The sequence below is a fragment of the Tamandua tetradactyla genome, chromosome 17, assembly GCF_023851605.1.
Source record: "Tamandua tetradactyla isolate mTamTet1 chromosome 17, mTamTet1.pri, whole genome shotgun sequence".
Classification (NCBI taxonomy): Eukaryota; Metazoa; Chordata; class Mammalia; order Pilosa; family Myrmecophagidae; genus Tamandua; species Tamandua tetradactyla.
In genome coordinates, this window is record NC_135343.1 from 19,868,958 (window position 1) to 19,888,954 (window position 19,997).

Below are 19,997 nucleotides of genomic sequence, written 5' to 3' on the forward strand. Positions count from 1 at the left end.
AAGAGACTCTGCTCTGTGTGTATGTGTGTGTGTGTGTGGGTGGGTGGGTGGGTGAGAGAGAGAGATAGAGAGAGAGATTCTCCCTTAAATACAGTAAAATTAAGTGTATTTTACTCCAAGAAATTGCAACAGTGGCAGTTATGAAACTTCTGGCACGGAAAAGCATAAGATGGAGCTGGCTGTGTGGAATGGAATTTTAATTTCTGTCCTTTCAATGGTTTACAGCTATATTAGCCCCTTAAGTGAAGGTGATCTCATTACTGGAATTAATAGCCAAAATATCAGATTATTGATATGAGTAAAAGTATATTAAACGTGTCCTCATCTTAAAGGATCCAAAAGAAAGTGTGTCTAGATCAACAACATTCTCTAGGTCAGATGGCAGTATACCCTTACCTGGCCTCCAGCACTCTAACCTCTGAGCACATGTGAGTTGAGGAGTTTCACATCAGACTTCCATACTTTTCTCCTCCCAGGCCCAGCCTTATCTATCACAAACATCAGCAGGACCTGTATGTGTAGACATTGGGGCTAGGGTGCACCTCATCATCCCTAATTACACAGCGCATACACGCTATGATGGCAGGATACAATATACTGTATATTCGAGCATGAAGTCCTCATCCATTATCCATAGATTCTTCAGGCTAGTGTTGCAGATTCAGAACAAGGGTCAGTTTCCCAGAAATCTCTGCGAAGCATGCCTTTTGGCCATAGTGCTAATCCTGCAGAGGGGAAAAACTCCAGAAAGTTAAGTCTAAATGGAAATCTGACAGGCAAGATGGAAAAAGATTCAGGAAATCTGATTTGGGCTTCTCAATAATTTACCATAGAACCTTGGCCAACCAAAGTAATGTTTTCTGAAACCGTTTAATATATAAAATGAGAGTTCAACCAGATAATAAATGAGGTCCTTTCTAGAAATACTTTTGAGATTCTAAGCAAAGGTTTGTTAAAATAATTTAAGAGTTCCAGAAGATAACATTTACGTTGTCATAAAGCCATCCCTGTTCTTTGCCTTTGATAATTTAAAAATATTGTATTATGTGCTTATTAATTAAAAAGCAAAGAGACATGGGTAGAAAAAAATAGGCCTTTTTGGAGTTTCTGTCTTGTAGATTTGTAGAGATTTCATTTAGAGTTTTTGGAAACAGTACTGGAATTGTATAAGGTGGGGGTAGAGTGGGGAGTGCTGTTGCAACAGGCACTTGGGTAAAATTTCAGAGTCACCCTCCATCTGGTTTTGCTTGTTGCAATTTATAGCTTTAGTGCAGCTCTTTAGGGAAATGGGAAATTGTAGCTTTGATTTATTTTAGACAGCCCATGAATACTACTAATTCCATGAAAGTTTAGGTTTGTCCTGTTAGTTTAAGGGAAGTAGTAAATAATATCAGTGTTTTGGATCTCTTAAATTCAGACCAATTCAGGTTTCTTTTTCAATTATATTTTGGCAGAAGAACAGAACAGACATTTCTAAAGTTCTGCCTCTTAGAAAGGACTAAACAGTTGTACACTGTTAGATTTGTGATCTAACTTTTTGTCCAGTTGATAGAAGTGTCTTTTAATATTAGAAGTCTTAAATGAAATTAATTTATAAAAGAAGAGCTTTACTTTGAAACAGAGCAAGATATTTTGATGCACTTCAGAACTTGGGTTCCCCTCACAAAATGTTATGGTAGCCCCAATCTCCACCCTCCTAACCCCCATCTAAGTGCGTTTGGGCCAAACTTATTTTAAACATAGTGGCATTTGGCTAACTATAGTTTTTGCCTTCCTGAAGCAGCTTTTTAAAAAAGCTCTCAAAACCTCTTATTTATCTCAATTGCCTTATTTGAAGAGGTATGTCTTACCTGTTTAGTTTAGGGCCAGGGCGATTAGAAGAGACTTAAATGGATTCTGAGTGATCCTGATTTCAGTGCAACTTCAAGGAGGTAAAATAGGTAATTTTAGTTTTACTCATAGTTTTCCACTGAAAATTTCTTCCTGGTGGGTTTTAATGATCTATTTATATCAATAAAAAATAATGGGATGTGAACAAGTATATTTGATTGTTGACTTAAGTCTTCATGCTCATTAGGGCAATATTATAGATTGCAGCTATCCAGCCAACATGTTCTTATTTATAATTCTTTTCCCCCTAGGTTCCAAATCGAAGGAAGCCCAGAAGGGAGGTCATTTTTATAGTGCAAAGCCAGAAATACTCAGAGCAATGCAACGTGCAGATGAAGCCTTGAGTAAAGACAAGATTAAGAGGCTTGAATTAGCAGTGTGTGATGAGCCCTCAGAACCAGAAGAGGAGGGGGAGATTGAGGTGGAACATTGCAAACATTCAATTGTTATTTGTGTTAGGAGGGTGGTGGGGAAGAAAGGGCATATGTATTAAAATGATGTTTTCTTGTGATACATTTTATACAGTATGTTTAAAGTATACACATATGCTTCTGTATTTCTGCATTTTGGTTAAGTTAGATTACTGAGAATTTCAACAGTTAGCACCTCGTTTTACTTAGGTGCTCAAACCTGGTTGCAGAGCAGGGCACATTGTACAAGGGGTAGCAACAAGGTTGTATGCATTTGGTGAGAAGCAGAGCACTAGGGGTGGTAAGGACCTGGTCATAAATTAGTCAGGTGGTCTGAAGGTAGACTTCTATAGTAGAATGTAGTCAGGTCCTGGAAATTTAATTATCCATGTTTATGCTTTTAATTCTAATATTTTTTGTTGTATTTTGCATTAAGAATAAGTGGTAAGTTACCTTGAAATATAACCTTGGTTTCAAATGTTAATGGTCACTAACTGAGTGAATTATACCTGTTAGGGAAATGAACATTTAATTGGTTAGTTTAAAGCAAACTTGATTGTTATTCTCTAGTTTAGTAAATTAAGGAGCTATGTCCTGAAAGTGATCCATCTATAACCAAGCCAGATTTGATATTTTACTCTATTTCCGTATAGACAAGATGGGAAATAGGCAAGTTAATACAGTGGAATTTTTTTTTTTAATGAAAAAGAAGTTTTTAATCTTAAATTTTAAGGTGGAGATCAGGGGCTATAACATTAATCAGAGGTTGAGAACTGAATGGTAACTCCAGAGATCATTTAGCTTAATATTAACACTTTATACATGATAAAATTCATGATCACTGCATGACTTGATTAAGGTGATACAGCTGGTTTGTGGAAGGGCAGGACTAGAACCAGTGTTGATTGCTTACTGCTTTCTTATGCTTAACAATTTAGAAAATGGTAAATAAACTTCATTTCATAACATATCCATTTGTAGAAGAGGTGACCTTGGAAGGAAGATAAAAGGGAGACATATAGTTTATTTTCACAGCTGTGACTGTTAATAAGGACATCACCATCACCTACTGTACTGGTACTTACATCTGGGGCCATACTTGGTTTTGTCACTGGTCTATAGCATAGACAACAATCACTTAGTAGTGTGACATTTATTTTAATGTTAAGTAGAACTGAAAAGGTCTAGTAGATACTCCTTGAGAAGGAAAATTGTCTCATTTCTGTAGGTGGGTTCTTATCTTGGTAGATGAAGTTGCAGCATACTGAGAGAATCCAGGGTAATACTGTACCATATTTTCTTTTGTCTTTTAATACTTTTTCCTTGCCTGGCAGGTAGGTGCAACCTATGCATCAGATAAGAGTGGAGAAGATAATGAAATTGAGAGTGAAGAGGAAGTGTTGCCTAAGATGCAAGGATCTAGGCGTAGTAGCCGCCAAATAAAAAAACGAAGGGTCATATCAGACTCTGAGAGTGACAATGGTGGCTCTGATGTGGAATTCAAGCCAGATGTTAAGGAGGAAGGAAGCAGCGATGAAATAAGTAGTGGAGTGGGGGATAGTGATAGTGAAGTCCTGGAGAGCCCAGTCAAAGTACCTCCAAAGCGGAAGAGAACGGTGACTGGAAATGGCTCCCTTAAAAGGAAAAGTTCAAGGAAGGAAATGCCCTCAGCCTCCAAACGAGCAACTGGCATTTCATCAGAAACCAAGAGTACTTTGAGTGCTTTCTCGGCTCCTCAAAATTCTGAACCCCAAGCCCACAGTAGTGGAGGAGGTGATGACAGTAGTCGGCCTACTGTCTGGTATCATGAAACTTTAGAGTGGCTTAAGGAGGAAAAGAGAAGAGATGAGCGCAGGAGGCGGCCTGATCACCCTGATTTTGATGCATCCACTCTCTATGTCCCTGAAGATTTTCTTAATTCCTGTACACCTGGGATGAGGAAGTGGTGGCAGATTAAGTCTCAGAACTTTGATCTTGTCATCTTTTATAAAGTAGGAAAGTTTTATGAGCTGTACCACATGGATGCTCTCATTGGAGTTAATGAACTAGGTTTGGTCTTCATGAAAGGCAACTGGGCCCATTCTGGTTTCCCTGAAATTGCATTTGGCCGATATTCAGATTCCCTAGTGCAGAAGGGCTATAAAGTAGCACGAGTGGAACAGACGGAAACCCCAGAAATGATGGAGGCACGATGCCGAAGAATGGCACATGTATCTAAGCATGATAGAGTGGTGAGGAGGGAGATCTGTAGGGTTATTACCAAGGGTACACAGACCTACAGTGTGCTGGAAGGTGATCCTTCTGAGAACTACAGTAAATATCTTCTTAGCCTCAAAGAAAAAGAGGAAGGTTCTTCTGGCCACACTCGCGTGTATGGTGTGTGCTTTGTTGATGCCTCCCTGGGAAAGTTTTATATAGGTCAGTTTTCAGATGATCGCCATTGCTCTAGGTTTAGGACTCTGGTGGCACACTATCCTCCGGTACAAGTCTTATTTGAGAAAGGTAATCTTTCAACAGAAACTAAGATAATTCTGAAGGGTTCATTGTCCTCTTCCCTTCACGAAGGCCTGATACCAGGCTCTCAGTTTTGGGATGCAGCCAAAACTTTGAGAACTCTACTCGAAGAGGGATATTTTACCGAAAAGCTAAATGAGGACAATGGGGTGATGTTACCCCAGGTGCTTAAAGGTATGATCTCAGAGGCTGATTCCATTGGGTTGACACCAGGAGAGAACAGTGAATTGGCGCTCTCTGCTCTAGGTGGTTGTGTCTTCTACCTCAAAAAATGCCTTATTGATCAGGAGCTTTTATCAATGGCGAATTTTGTAGAATATATTCCCTTGGATTCTGACATGGTCGGTGCTACAAGGCCTGGTGCTATTTTTGGTAAAGCCAATCAACGAATGGTGCTAGATGCAGTGACATTAAACAACTTGGAGATTTTTCTGAATGGGACAAATGGTTCTACTGAAGGGACCCTTCTAGAGAGGATTGACACTTGCCATACTCCCTTTGGTAAGCGGCTTCTAAAGCAATGGCTTTGTGCCCCACTCTGTAGCCCTTACCCTATAAATGATCGCCTAGATGCCATAGAGGACCTGATGATTGTACCTGACAAAATCTCTGAAGTTGTTGACCTTTTAAAGAAGCTTCCTGACCTTGAGAGGCTACTCAGCAAAATTCATAATGTGGGGTCTCCCCTGAAGAGCCAGAACCACCCAGATAGCAGGGCTATAATGTATGAAGAAACTACGTATAGCAAAAAAAAGATCATTGATTTTCTTTCTGCTCTGGAAGGATTCAAAGTAGTATGTAAAATTATAGGGATTATGGAAGAGGTTGTTGATGACTTTAAGTCTAAAATCCTTAAGCAGGTGATTACTCTTCAGACAAAAAATCCTGAAGGCCGTTTTCCCGATTTGACTCTTGAATTGAACCGATGGGACACAGCCTTTGACCATGAAAAGGCTCGAAAGACTGGACTGATCACTCCCAAAGCTGGATTTGACTCTGACTATGACCAGGCTCTTGCTGACATTAGAGAAAATGAACAAAGCCTCCTAGAGTACTTAGAGAAGCAGCGCAATCGAATTGGCTGCAGGACCATAGTCTACTGGGGGATTGGTCGGAACCGTTACCAGCTGGAAATTCCAGAGAGTTTTACCACCCATAATCTGCCAGAAGAATATGAGTTGAAATCTACCAAGAAAGGCTGTAAACGATACTGGACCAAAACTATTGAGAAGAAGTTGGCTAATCTGATAAATGCTGAAGAAAGGAGAGATGTGTCACTGAAGGACTGCATGCGGCGACTGTTCTATAACTTTGATAAAAATTACAGGGACTGGCAGTCTGCTGTGGAGTGTATTGCAGTGTTGGGTAAGACTGAGCAAACTTGTTCTTCAGGCTTGGGTTAGTAATGTTCTGTATTGTGGAGCTATTAGGGCATTAAGATTCAAAGCTGTTAGATTTGGCAAGTATTTACTTGTCTCCTCCTTAGATAAAATGACTGGGTTGGCCACAGCAATTTAAGTTTTTAACTTGAAGCTAAGTATCAGTAGCCCTCCAACCTTTCTAAAGTCTTGAAAAATTGAGATTTTTATAGAAATTTTTGGTACTCAGTGAAATTAGATGAAAAATTTTGATCTAAAATCTTAATTCATTTGAAGTGAATTTTTAAGCTTCCATTTCTTGTTCCACTAATTTAAGGCTATCTCTTGATCCATTGCACTTAGTTTTACAGCCTTTGCATCCTTTTTGTATTTTCAGTGGATCCATATGCATGTAAATTTTAAATTATTTTAATCTTTTTCTCTCTAGCCTAAATTGTCATACTATCTTTACTGTCTGTAATGGATTTTTCTTAAACATAGCAGCCAATCTTCCCAAATTGGTAACATGAAATTATTTTTAAATGACCACAACTATCCAGACTAGAGTAACATCCTTCAGTTTGTGCTTTGTTCCTTAGACTAATAAAACATGAAACAATTTGGTAATCTAAAATTCTTCCTCAATCTACATGTTCAAAATTGGTCAATTATCTTTGTTTTGATATTAGTCTGCCTGTTCTCAAAATGTTGAGAATATTAGAATGTTCTCAGAAAAGAAGAATGTGCTTCTTTTCTCCTAAGTGTTAATCCCAGGAGAGGGGCCAGTATAGGATCTCTCCTGTACCTTTTAGCTTCCCATTTGGACTCCTGTTCCAGATGTTGGCGGGTTAAGAGAGATCTTTGGGCTGAACTCAATTTCTAATTTCCTATGACTTCTCATTTCATTATAAGTATAATGAAAAGATGTAAAACGGACTGATGACTGCTTAATTTTCAGTAACAAAGCTTTTTATATATTCTTGTGCAGTTAGATGCCAGTAACTTTAAGAATGGCAATTGTAAGAAAATCAATACCAACTCTACTGAGGTGTTATATTTCACTCTGTTGAGTAACATGCATTTTGGAAGACTTTATAAAGAAGTTGGGTCTTGGTGTTACTTTAGTTATCAAGAAATCCCCAAAGTGAGGATGCCTCACCTTTTACCTTCTCTTTCAACAGATGTCTTGTTGTGCCTGGCTAACTATAGTAAAGGGGGTGATGGTCCTATGTGTCGTCCAGTAATTCTGTTGCCCGGAGAAGAGACATCCCCCTTCTTGGAGCTTAAAGGATCTCGCCATCCCTGCATTACCAAGACTTTTTTTGGAGATGACTTTATTCCGAATGACATTCTAATAGGCTGTGAAGAAGAGGAAGAAAATGGCAAAGCCTATTGTGTACTTGTTACTGGACCAAATATGGGGGGTAAATCTACACTCATGAGACAGGTAAACTAATTCTTAAGGTTCTGTTTTGTAACACTTGCATGAGTAACACGAAATTCAGTTGCTAACTGCCTAGGAAACTCCGTGTGTTATAAAATTGAGAATTAAATTTACCTTATCAGTCAAATTCACCTCATGTGAGGGGAATATATGTTAACAAGAGGGGAGAGTGTCGTATCTCAATTTTTTTTTAACTCTGACTTGACTTGATTGAATTAATTTGAACAAAAAAACAAAGGCAATGGGAAAGGTACAATATTTTATATGGATGGTTAGGAAGCTTTATTGTTATCCTTATAATTTCAGCTGGAGAGAAATCAGAAAAGTTTTATCAGGATTTGGAACAAATGATCTCTAACTCTTAATATGTATAGTATGTATAGTTTCAGACTGTTTTGTCTTATGAAAGACCCAGGCCATGGTAGACTTAATCAGATAAGAAAATAAAATCCACAAAGTCCAAAATATTTATTATTCGGTCCTTTACAGTTTCTGCTGTATACCCCTGTTCACCAGTTTTCTTAGTGTCCTAGTTTTCAATCCTCTTTTTCAAATTACTAAATTAAAATCAGCTAGAGAATGTGAAGTATAGGGGCTTCCTTGACTTGAATTGATTTACTTGGTCTGGAATTGGTTCTAGGCATCAGTAGTTTTAAAACATTTGCAGCTGGTTTTACTGTATAGTCAGAGTTGAGAATTTTCAGTACCCAGGTTCTGAGGTTTTAAGGCCAGTTAAGCCCTAAACTTCTTAACTCTAAGCTTCACTCTTCATTCTAGCAAATGGGTGTAAGAACAGAACTCTTACTTACTAGGATTTTGCCTGACTTCTTTGTTAAGGCTTAAGAAAGATGTTTATTAGATAGAGAAAGATGAAAAATTTAACAGAACACAGAAGCAGTGAGCCCAACTAATAAACATCTGTCTATCTATATATATATGTATAGGTTATTTTAGTACCAGTCCTAAAAAGCCTTTTCCCTTCCTCATTCACAGGCTGGCTTATTAGCTGTAATGGCCCAAATGGGTTGTTATGTACCTGCTGAAGTATGTAGGCTCACACCTATTGATAGAGTGTTTACTAGACTTGGTGCCTCAGATAGAATAATGTCAGGTGAGTTGTGCTGCTTTCTGACTTCTAAAAATATCATTATTTTACGATTAAAAGTTCACTTCCCTAACAGCTATTAATTTACTCAATTAGTGACTATTAACGTTTGGGGCCAAGGTAATTTACCAGCTCTTGTTATCAGTGTAAAATACAACAAAAGTATTAGAATTAAAAGTAATCACATGGATAACTGATTTCCAGGGCCTGAGTAGGAGTATACCCTTGTATAGAAGATGCTTCTATCAGACCATGTGACCAATTTTATGACCAGGTCCTTACTATCCCTAGTATTCTGCGTGTTACCACTTTTTAGTATATGCTTTGCTCTCTTATGAGACTGAACCTTTAGAACCCTACTGGATAGTTCATGATAGATTCAAATGATAAGAACCTAAAAGATGAATCATACTGTTATATTCTTTTTAGGTGAAAGTACATTTTTTGTTGAGTTGAGTGAAACTGCCAGCATACTTAGGCATGCAACAGCACATTCTCTGGTGCTTGTGGATGAATTAGGTAAGGCTTTCAAAGAATTATTTTTCTCATGTCAGTGGCACTATAAAAAAGAAATGCACGCCCACTCCCCAAAGATTGTTAATAGGTTAAACATGGCCTATTTAACTAAACTCTTCTATGTTGCATTCCTTAGTAATGTACACCTTTTTGGTAGAAGGCAGATTATTTGCCATAAAATTTGTGCACATTTTCCTTTTACAGGAAGAGGTACTGCAACATTTGATGGGACAGCAATAGCAAACGCAGTTGTTAAAGAACTTGCTGAGAATATAAGGTGTCGTACATTGTTTTCTACTCACTACCATTCATTAGTAGAAGATTATTCTCAAAATGTTGCCGTGCGCCTAGGACACATGGTATGTGCAAATTGTTTATTCAGAGGGAATCAATTTAATTTGTATGTCCATTGCTTAGCACATGAATCTAATTTATTTTTTTTCAGGCATGCATGGTAGAAAATGAAAGCGAAGACCCCAGCCAGGAGACTATTACCTTCCTCTATAAGTTCATTAAGGGAGCTTGCCCTAAAAGCTATGGCTTTAATGCTGCAAGGCTTGCGAATCTTCCAGAGGAAGTTATTCAGAAGGGACATAGAAAAGCAAGAGAATTTGAGAAGATGATTCAGTCACTGCGATTATTTCGGTAACTATAACTGGATATAATTTCACTATACAGCTGCCCTTATTAAAATTTATCAGGAAAGGGGAGGTACTTTGAAAGATGTAAACTAAAGAATTTTTTTCTTTTTAATTTTAAGGGAAGTTTGCCTGATTAGTGAAAAAGTGACTATAGATGCTGAAGCTGTCCATAAGTTGTTGACTTTGATTAAGGAGTTATAGACTACATTGGAAGTTTTGACTTTTGACAAAGGTGGGAAATTCAGACAACATTATGATCTAATAAACTTTATTTTTTAAAAATGACCATTTTCCATTTCTTTCTAGGAAATTAAACCCTTTTAATTCTTATCTACCTTCTACATAATGGTTATTGAATACTCCACAATATATTAAGTCTAGATGTTATGGTACATGCATACACTTTCAGGCTGTTTATACCCACTGTCACCAATACACATAAATGGGGGGGAAGAAAGCTATGAAACTGTATAGGGCTGTATATACTTGTCTCAGCTTAACGCAGGAAATTGTTTTAATTTCCAGCAGTTTTGTCTTAACTGTTCAAAAAAAAACTATGAACAGAGTTTTCAAATACAGGACTGTTTTGAAGAGACTTTCTAAAGTGTACTTTAAAACATAGTAGTTTTTTACCTTTCACAAAACTGAATTACAAGAATACTTTTGTTTTACAGTGCATCCCTTCCTAGGAAGTCTCATTAAAACACTCACTTTTTCTCTAGGGGTGGTTTTGAATGCTGCACAGGGAAAGGAAAGAAGTAATAGTCTTAACTTTTCTTAAAGGATACCAGAAACATTGCTGGATATAATTTAAGATTAGTGTTTTCTCTTTCATAGAAAGAACGTACATACTGGGACATGAGTACAGTTACAGCAAGTCTAGGTGTGCTAACAAAACAGGGCACATTCAAGTACAATAAGATTTTGCTTGAAATTAAAAACAAACTACATGAGATTAAAGCATTAAAATCATATTTCTCAATCTGAATACATGTTAAAAAAATCAAAAGAAACGCAGAAGTGCTAGCTCACATTTTTACCATATTACAAAAGCAATTGGTACCCATGTCCATAAAGGCAGCAACAAAGCTGCTTGTCTATTGGAGATTACTACTGCAAATTGGACTGCATTCAATGCTAGTTGTAAAAACACCAGCTTTTCAGAGAAGTTGGTATCTGTACAAAATTGCAGCTTATTTTCTTCGATTCTATCCCTTCAAAAGTCTTTACACAGTAATGCTAAAACACCCAGCTTTGAGATCCTGAGTCAATATATTGCCACTTTCTTTTTGGTAGCTTGAGCTTCATAGTGTCAACTGACCTCGTGTATCCATTTTTAATACAGTCTCTTCCTGTAGCATGGGCAAATATTTTAAATCTTCTTCCAAAAAAAGTTTTAAGTTATGATGTTAGAATGGCAGGATTTTTTCTTTAGGGAAGGAATTCAGTTGTGCTGCAATGTATTAGATTCTATAGGTGGAGCAGAGTCATATAGTGTATCTGTATCATGTGTAGGCTCACCAGCTAATGTACAAGGATTAGACAGTGTTCCAGCACCACAGTCACAGAAAAACCTAAAGCAAAATGAAAACCCAAAAATTAGGAAAGCAAGGGGGGTGGGGATAATTGGGTAACATAGCAATCAAGTGTACCACATACCTATCATGTCTAATAAATTCTACATCATGTCCCTGATGGCACTTCTTAATGCAGTTCACACATATGGCATTTCGATCTGTGGTGTTACAAGTGTGACATCTAAAAAGCAAAAGCTTACGTTATTTTTCTTGAAACAAGTCATTAATTCAAAGTAACTGCATTCTGACCAAATCCTGAAAGTTTATGTGGCACCAGCCCAGATTAATTCTGAGATGGTATTTCATTGGAATAAGTGAATGTCCTGTCTTCTGAGGAGAATGAAATGATTTGTAAAAAGTGGCTTCAAACTTTCCATTTAATAAACTTCACTTGACCTATCAAGTTCTGCCAGGCTGAATCAATTTCTGACAGAGGGGAGTAAAAATTCTCACCCATAGTGACTGAGATATATTGAACACCAGTTTTGCCTGGAAAGTCCTGAGTCCTGTTATAAACAAACATTGTATTCCGTATGGCTAGTGATATTGTTATTGCAGTATTACATTAGAAGAATTTCAAAGAAATTTTGATCTTCAAGGAGGTTAATCAGAGAACCTAATGTGGACAAATTACAAAATTTTCAGTTATATTCTCTTTATTTTTGGGTGCATCGTCCTGGAGTAGAACCTGGGTCTCCCGCTTGGAAGGTGAGCATTCTATCACTGAACCACCCATATGTTCTCTTTTCACTGCAAAAAGTCAACCCATTCTGCTTAGCGCATACATTTAAGGAGATCATGAATAATAAAGAAATATACCTGTAGAAATCATGCATGGGATAGCTCGTATAACTTGATATTTTATATAAACATTGGCCTCTACTAACTGCCTTTTCTATGGCATCTTGATTGTTCATTATTTTGTTATCTGTAATAAAAGAAAAATTAAATTCTAGAGGGCAAATATTAGGGTTAAAAAATATTAGTCACTTTTAAAAGAGCATTGATGAGACCAACCAATGAAGTAATTTTAAGACAAGATTCTATTTAGAATTAGTCTACAAAACTTTGTTTCAAAATAGTTCAAGTTGTTGCTGCCCTGTAGAATAGCAAAAGGAATCAAGTTATTGAAAAACTGGTTTTGACTACTTTTTCATGGCATATTTTCTGTATTTATAGGCAGAATAGACTCCAACATACCTTTCATTGTCACATTAACACCAGATGCTAAAAATAAGCCTCCAAACCGGTTGTTAAAAATCTGATTGCCTTCTAGTGTTGCAGTTGCATGATTTGTAATCTCAATACCTAAGTAAAATATACAAAAGATGCATTATAGTTTCTTAAAAGAAACCTGAAAGAGCAAATAAACTATATAAGCATATGTAAATTAACCCCTTAACATCTAAAGTGTAGATTACAGAAATTAATTTTACTGTTAGCATTTCAAATAAACTTTTCATTGTTATAAGTCTACTACCCTTGCCAAAGAAAGGAGTGATAGTTTGAAGTTATTTTAATTTTAGAAGGGGGGGGATCATGCTTTTTAAAAATTTCTTTGCAAACTAATTAGGAGATAGTACCCATATCGAAATTCAATGGATTACATGTACCAAGTTTTTTTTTCTTTTTCTTTTAAATATGTGTTTGTGAGGCCAGAGGGCCTGAATTTATCCACATTCTTAGAGATAGTAAATGTCTGCAATATGTATTCTTTCCCAGTTTTTTTCAATGTTCGTTTAGGCTAGAAGAATCCAGAAGTTGGATAAGGTGCTCTCATAAATGACTGCTAACACAAAGCATCCAGCCACTTTGGTAGCACAAGAAAATTAATACACTAATATACCAAAAACCAAACACTGCAATTTACAGAAAACAAGCCACAGGTAACAAAAGAAAAAACAAACCTGCAGCAAATCCATCAAATATTCTGTTTTTCCTTAAGATTGGATGACTGTTAGTACTGATGAGAACACCTGCTTGAGCATTCCTGAAAATATCATTTTCTTCAAGGAGACCTATAATAAAATATTTCCTTAGAATAAGGCTTAATACATAGAACATGTCTTACCAGCCTTTTTTGGGTGGTATTTAGGTTTTTTTTTGGTTGCTTATTAACTGCATTATAAAATTCACCAGTTTTTCAGTCAAAACCTTTAAATACTTCAATGTATGATTTAACAAAAAAATTGCTAAAAATGGCAAACTAATAAATGGAAGGTTTCATGAGAGCAGGTAAGTATTATGTGTAGTCTTCTAATGCAATACTGCACCGTGTGTCCACCTGGCACATAGCTGATTCTCAGTGAATACTTTTAAACTCAAATGGTTTCCTTTTGGAGTATTTCTAGAACTTTTGTACCCTCTGTTTTGCTCAGGCCCTTACTTATTATTTTTGACTTTTATTACTACAATTATTCCTTGATGCATTTTTCTTACTCCAGTCTCCTTTCATCTGTTGAAAACTGGAACTGTTATCTGATCATGCGCCTCTCTGCTTAAAAAAATTATTTTCATGAAGTTTAGTATAAACCTACTATTTACAAACTTTCAAAATATTCTCCCAACCTATTGTTTGTTTCTATACATTACCTATTCTCCTAATATGCTTTAATTTTTTATCCCTAAAAATTCATCCCTGTGGTTTATATTATTTTCTTTTCCTGGAACATCCTGTACTTTTTCCTCCTAGTTATCATTTCCTCTGGTGGTGGTGTTTGGGCGGCGGGGGGAGGCTTCAGTCTCCCTCCATCAAACTTATATTTCTCTTTTGGCAGTATGAGACAATTATTAAGAGTAGGCTGAGGAATCAGACTCAGTCCTTTAAATACTGATTCCACACGTACTAGCTCTGAGTTAGGCAAGTTACTTACCGTCTCTGCCTGTTTTCTCATCTGTAAAATGGGCATAACACCTACCAGATAGGGTTATCACGAGGATTAAAGGAGTTAATACATGCGAAAGTACATAGCACTAAAGTACTAGGTCATAATACTGTTAAGCCGTCTACTTACATACAGTGAATATAATATGATCCCTAAATTCCTGGTTCTTATCTCTGAATTGTCTCCATGACTTCTTAGGCTCTTCTGGCCATCCTTTAGATAGTAATCTTAACACGGTTCCAACTATGATTTATATGCTGTTACTTTTTTTTTTTGCATGGGCAGCCACCGGGAATGTTGCTTAATTTTTAAACTGTTTCTTCAGCTTAATTACTTTCTAGACATACCAATATCAAAACTATCCCAAGATCCCAAGATCAAAACTGACCTTACTACTGTACTGTTTCTACAAACCAGTTGTTCCTATATTCCTACTCTCAATGAAAGGTACCAGTTATCTTAATCAGAATCCTAAATATCATATTTCACTTTTCTCTCAGTCCCATATTTATTTGAAGACCCAGTCCTGTTGATACTATACTTTAACATAATAATGCACCCTCCCTTTTCCACCCTCATGCCACTGTCTGACTTATTTCTTGCCTAGACTATTCCAAGTCCCTGCCTCTAATCTTGCACTGCTTTCACTGCAACTTTCTTAAATGTTACTGTCAAGATTGAGTCTAAATTCCTTATTAAATGTACAGTCTCATGATTTGGGGCTTACTCTCCAGCCTCAATTTTCAGTACCTCTTGCAAACTTCTATTTACAATGCCACACTCTATTTTAAACTGTAAACTTTCTGGATATAGTGCTGTGTTTTATTCACATTATATTTTTAGTACCTGTATCACAGTGCTCGATACCGACATATTCAATCAGTGTTTACAAATGAAAGGGTGAACTAATTATGCTTTCTATACCTGAATTGGCCTTCTATTCAACAGTAAACACCTTTTTTTTTTTTTTGCATGGGCAGGCACCGGGAATCGAATCTGGGTCCTCTGGCATTGCAGGCAAGCATTCGTGCCTGCTGAGCCACTGTGGCCCGCCCAGTAAACACCTATTTTTCAGACACAGCTAAAGAGCGATTCTAAGCAATTTGCATAAAATTGGCCATTGTGTATTTTATGTTCTCTCTCTATCTTCAGAAGACTCCTATCAATTGGGTTATTATCATTTCAGGAATGGTGATAAATTTGCCTTTGACACTCTCCTCCAGCCTTCCTTTATAAACACCATCCATCTGCGAAGGGCAGAGTTTGTTCAATTTTTGCCTCAATGCAAAGTAAGTCGACCTTTATACACCAATCCAGGCACACTGTGCACTTCATCAATTAATTCCATTCTCCAACAAACACAAGTATAAACAGTTACAAAAGCAATCAATACCCATTTACTAGACATTTTCATATATTTACAGGTCAATTAATTTCTCACACCTAATTCTATAACCCAACTTTGAAATTTATTATGGTCATATCACTGCCCTGAATAATAAGAGGTCCACAGAGAAGATATAAACAATTTATACTTCCTTAAAAAAAAAAAAAAACAAAAACCTTAGATCTGGTACATTCAAGGTGACTACAAAAGGAAAAAAAATTCTGTAAACATTGTCTCTTTTAATTTCAGGCACTAATCTCCAAACCATCTCAAGTTTTGAAAATACTGAGATCCACTCATTTATAAATTATATGAATTTGCAATTTCGTTGATCATTAAAGATATGGAAGAACAGTGGAAAACTGGGTTTTTCACTAATGCAAAATTAACAATACCTCGACCCCCATTAAATATACAGATGCCACCATCTCTTCCATCGTGGATTTTATTTCTTCTTAGTGTAGGATTACTATCTGTCTTAATCCAGACGCCAGCCATTGCATTGTCAAATATTTCATTGTCTTCTATACAGCCTAGACCTATAAATGCAAAAACAATCAGGTTATATTTAAGAGACACATTTCTAAAGTTCTAACACTGAAAAAAGATATCAGATAAACATACCAGAATTATAAACCAGAATTCCACCATTCTGTCCTCCCCAGATTTTGTTACGTCTAATTTTGGGGTTGCTTCCAGTCCTGTGGATAAAACAGAATGTAATGATATTTTAACTGCTTCTCTTCCCTTTTCCCATATTGCATAAGGTAGCAGTTAATCATACTTAAGAACTGACTATACCACAGAGTCCCTTAGGATGCTCTTGAGAAACTAGTAAAGAAACCAGTTAATTTTGCTCAACCCTATGTTTTCCACAGAACACACTTTGCTAAAGATTAAATATTATTACTATAGAGTCTCCCAATAGGTAAACTAAAATATAGGGGGTGTTATATTTCTACTATATACTCCCCTCAAATGTAAAATGAAGGGGTGATTACATGATTATTAGGACTAGAGTTCTACAAACTATTAAATATAGGAAAGAGGATGTAAAAAGCTATTATTTTGACAAAAATAGCGTAAGCTAGAAACTCACATTTACCAAGTACCTACAATGTTTTAGGCCTATAGTACACACAAGTATTTTTTATATCATCTTTCTGAGAAATACTGATACCTTCTGACTAACCCAGAGTCATGATTCATTCACTCTCCGGATATGAAGGAGCACCCTGGCAGCTGATAGGACTCAGAGGGGATGACAGAACTGTGTACATGAGCACTAATGGCATTTGTGCCATTGGCTGCTCTTCTCAGCTAGTCCAAGGCAAGGTATCTTCCGACAATTTAAGTCAGGAGTGCAAATAAGAATGTGAATACATGTATAAAAGGTGAAGCAAAGATTAAGCATTAAAAAACAGGGAATTTCTTCTACATACCCTTCATACTACTCATTACCTCCTGAAAAAAAAAAAAAACCCAATTGTAAAAATGTTTACCTTATTTGAACCCCTGAATACATATGATTATAGATATCATTGTCTTCTAGCACTCCATGTCCATTGTCATAAAAATAAACACCGACCTAAAATTAAAAAAAAATTTTTTTTCAAATTAACAGGAGTGTTTACAAAACAATGTGTTTATAATCCAGAAATCCAAGATAATCCTACCTGCTTGCCACTGTGTATCCTATTTCTTCTCAGTACAGGAGTACTACCAGTTGTCACCCAGACTCCAGCAAGAGTATTACTATAAACTTCATTCTCTTCTATTACGCCTTGTCCTTTCTCATGCTAAATAAAAGTTATACTGGTTACAATGTATTTCATCTCTAAGAAAGTTTATAGAGTATCTCCCTATCCCTTAAAGACATTTAAAGAAAAAAAATGTAAATTTCTGCTTTTTTTTTAACCTAGGTAAGGAGGTGTGACAATATCCTATTTATACAGCCTATACCTGAGTTTAAATGCTTCCAAAGTTTTTATAATGTTCTTTTTATGGTTGTGTATTTCCAAATATAAACATTAAGAGTATTATCATTCAATTTTCTTTACCAAAAGGACCCCTTATTTGATTTTAAAATGTGTAATAGCCTGAAGATTTCCCATTCAGTAAGTTAATAGTTATTTCAGACTTACTACCAGTAAATTACAAATAGTGAGATCTCAGGTTACTAAAATTTTTACTTTATCAGAAAATTATTAAAAAACCAGCCACTTTCAGAACTGTAAATCACCCTGGAATATATATAAAACAAAAGGAACTTTTAGAAATATCCTGTATTTTCTTACTTGAATCAGATGTAATAGATTCAGATACCATGGAATAATAACATGTGATTTAAAATTTTAACAAGATGCCATTATATTTCAACATAAGTTCAAATGAAACTTTACTTTTTCAGAAGGTAAAAATATTTAAGTCTAATATTGGTACTTCTAGTGATATACTATTACTTTATTTAATGCTTTTGGATAATTTCTGAGACTTATACAGCAGTCACACTGACAAAATTCTACATATTAAAAGACTGAATGCGTTGTGTTGTTATGAGTTCAACCCATATTGTCAAATTTTTTTATAATTAAAGACTTTAATAAAAAGTTCATCTCCGGGCGGGCCGCGGTGGCTCAGCGGGCAAAGTGCTTGCCTGCCATGCCGGAGGACCTCGGTTCGATTCCCGGCCCCAGCCCATGTAAAAAACAAACAGGCAAACAAAATACAATAAAACAAGAAAATGTTTAAAGATGTTTCCCTTTCTTCCTCCCTTCCTTCCTTCTCTCTGTCTTTCCTTCCCTTCCTCCCTCTCTCTTTAAAAAAAAAAAGTTCATCTCCTATCACCTAAATTTAGTCTATTAGGTGCTGATTAAATTTTACAGTAATTTTACACATACTATAGAAGCAAAAGTCATTCTAATACTGGCAGGGAGAAAAAGAGTCTTACTTATTGCCCAAGTATTACTAACATATACAAATTCATATTCCAAAAGTTGATTACAGTCTATTAATGTTAGCCATTATCCCCCAACCAACCCCTTTTCATTTTCTGGGTTTGATGCATGAGTTTACAGAACTGTATTCATTAACTTACCACATAAATCCCACCATGCTGGCCATCATGAATTTTGTTATGTCGGACAATTGGACAACTATTTGTCCTAATCTGAATTCCTGCTAATGCATTGCCTATTTAAAAATAAATGTTAGAATGTCAACATTTGGAGTACACAAGATATTTTCACATTAGATATTAAAATTCTTACCAGGATTTTAGTAAGGTGTGAAATACGTCATATTCAGAATGACACTTATAGCCCTTGAGTATTACATGTAAAAACTAAGGAAACTTGGGAGTATATATAGATGCAGAAGGGCTGTAGGCAGTATAGCGTAGTGGCTAAGAGAGGAGACTCTGAAGCCAGCCTGCCAAGCTATGAATCCCAGAAAGCCTACTTCCTTCCTACTTGATTCTGAGTAAGTTATTTAACTTCTTTCTGCCTCTGTTTCCCGATTAATAAGCAGGGAAATTTAAGTATCTATACTTCATGGGGTTGATGTGAAGATTATATGCCTTAACTCAGGTAAGGTGCTTACAACAGCACCTGATATTGAATAAACATGGAAGTATTATCCACGTGTTAGAAAAGAGAAAGCCTAGTACCATATCCATGTCTAGCATATAAATATCCATTATAATTGTTTCCTGACTAAGTGCTGCAAAAGCTTTAATGAGGAATGGTTCTCTTTCCTCTCTAGTTAGTACACAAATGTATTAAATACCACAGAAATAATTTAAGTATTAAACAATGGAGTGAACCTAAGGAAACTGAAAATAGTCCTTAAGACTAGAATCTTTTTGTCAGTCTTGCTAAGGGTCCATCAATCTTATTGACTTTCTCATAGAACCAACTTCTGGTTTTGTTGATTTTCTCAATTGTTTTCATGTTCTCAATTTCATTTATTTCTGCTCTGATCGTCATTCTTTCTTTCCAAACGCTTGCTTTGGGGTTAGTCTGCTGTTCTTTCTCTACTTCTTCCAAGTGGACAGTTAATTCCTTGATTTCTGCCCTTTTTTCTTTTTTGATACAGGCATTTAGGGCAATAAATTTCCCTCTTAGCACTGCCTTTGCTGCATCCCATAGTTTTGATATGTTGTATTTTCATTTTCATTTGCCTCGAGTTATTTACTAATTTCTCTTATAATTTCTTCCTTGACCCACTGGTTATTTAAGAGTGTGTTGTTGAGCCTCCACATATTTGTGAA

At 36.1% G+C, this 19,997-nt stretch overlaps 2 protein-coding genes across 4 annotated transcripts in view; one reads left to right on the forward strand and one right to left on the reverse strand.

Moving 5' to 3' along the window:
- MSH6 (mutS homolog 6) overlaps positions 1-11,260 on the forward strand; it is a 54,442-nt gene extending 43,182 nt beyond the window's left edge. For both annotated transcript variants that reach the window (XM_077134165.1, XM_077134164.1), the window contains exons 3-10: positions 2,142-2,311; positions 3,635-6,179; positions 7,354-7,619; positions 8,610-8,727; positions 9,151-9,240; positions 9,442-9,596; positions 9,683-9,882; positions 9,998-11,260. In XM_077134165.1, the coding sequence (XP_076990280.1) occupies positions 2,142-2,311; positions 3,635-6,179; positions 7,354-7,619; positions 8,610-8,727; positions 9,151-9,240; positions 9,442-9,596; positions 9,683-9,882; positions 9,998-10,079 (3,626 nt within the window). In that variant the 3' untranslated portion in view covers positions 10,080-11,260. The remainder of the gene's footprint in view (positions 1-2,141; positions 2,312-3,634; positions 6,180-7,353; positions 7,620-8,609; positions 8,728-9,150; positions 9,241-9,441; positions 9,597-9,682; positions 9,883-9,997) is intronic.
- The window catches only part of FBXO11 (F-box protein 11), a 124,755-nt gene continuing 104,858 nt past the window's right edge, over positions 101-19,997 (reverse strand). For both annotated transcript variants that reach the window (XM_077134167.1, XM_077134166.1), the window contains exons 14-23: positions 18,825-18,919; positions 17,404-17,526; positions 17,230-17,315; positions 16,352-16,428; positions 16,123-16,266; positions 13,363-13,473; positions 12,656-12,763; positions 12,275-12,383; positions 11,538-11,636; positions 101-11,452 (exon numbers count right to left, since the gene is read on the reverse strand). In XM_077134167.1, coding sequence (XP_076990282.1) covers positions 11,323-11,452; positions 11,538-11,636; positions 12,275-12,383; positions 12,656-12,763; positions 13,363-13,473; positions 16,123-16,266; positions 16,352-16,428; positions 17,230-17,315; positions 17,404-17,526; positions 18,825-18,919 — 1,082 coding nt within the window. In that variant the 3' untranslated portion in view covers positions 101-11,322. The remainder of the gene's footprint in view (positions 11,453-11,537; positions 11,637-12,274; positions 12,384-12,655; positions 12,764-13,362; positions 13,474-16,122; positions 16,267-16,351; positions 16,429-17,229; positions 17,316-17,403; positions 17,527-18,824; positions 18,920-19,997) is intronic.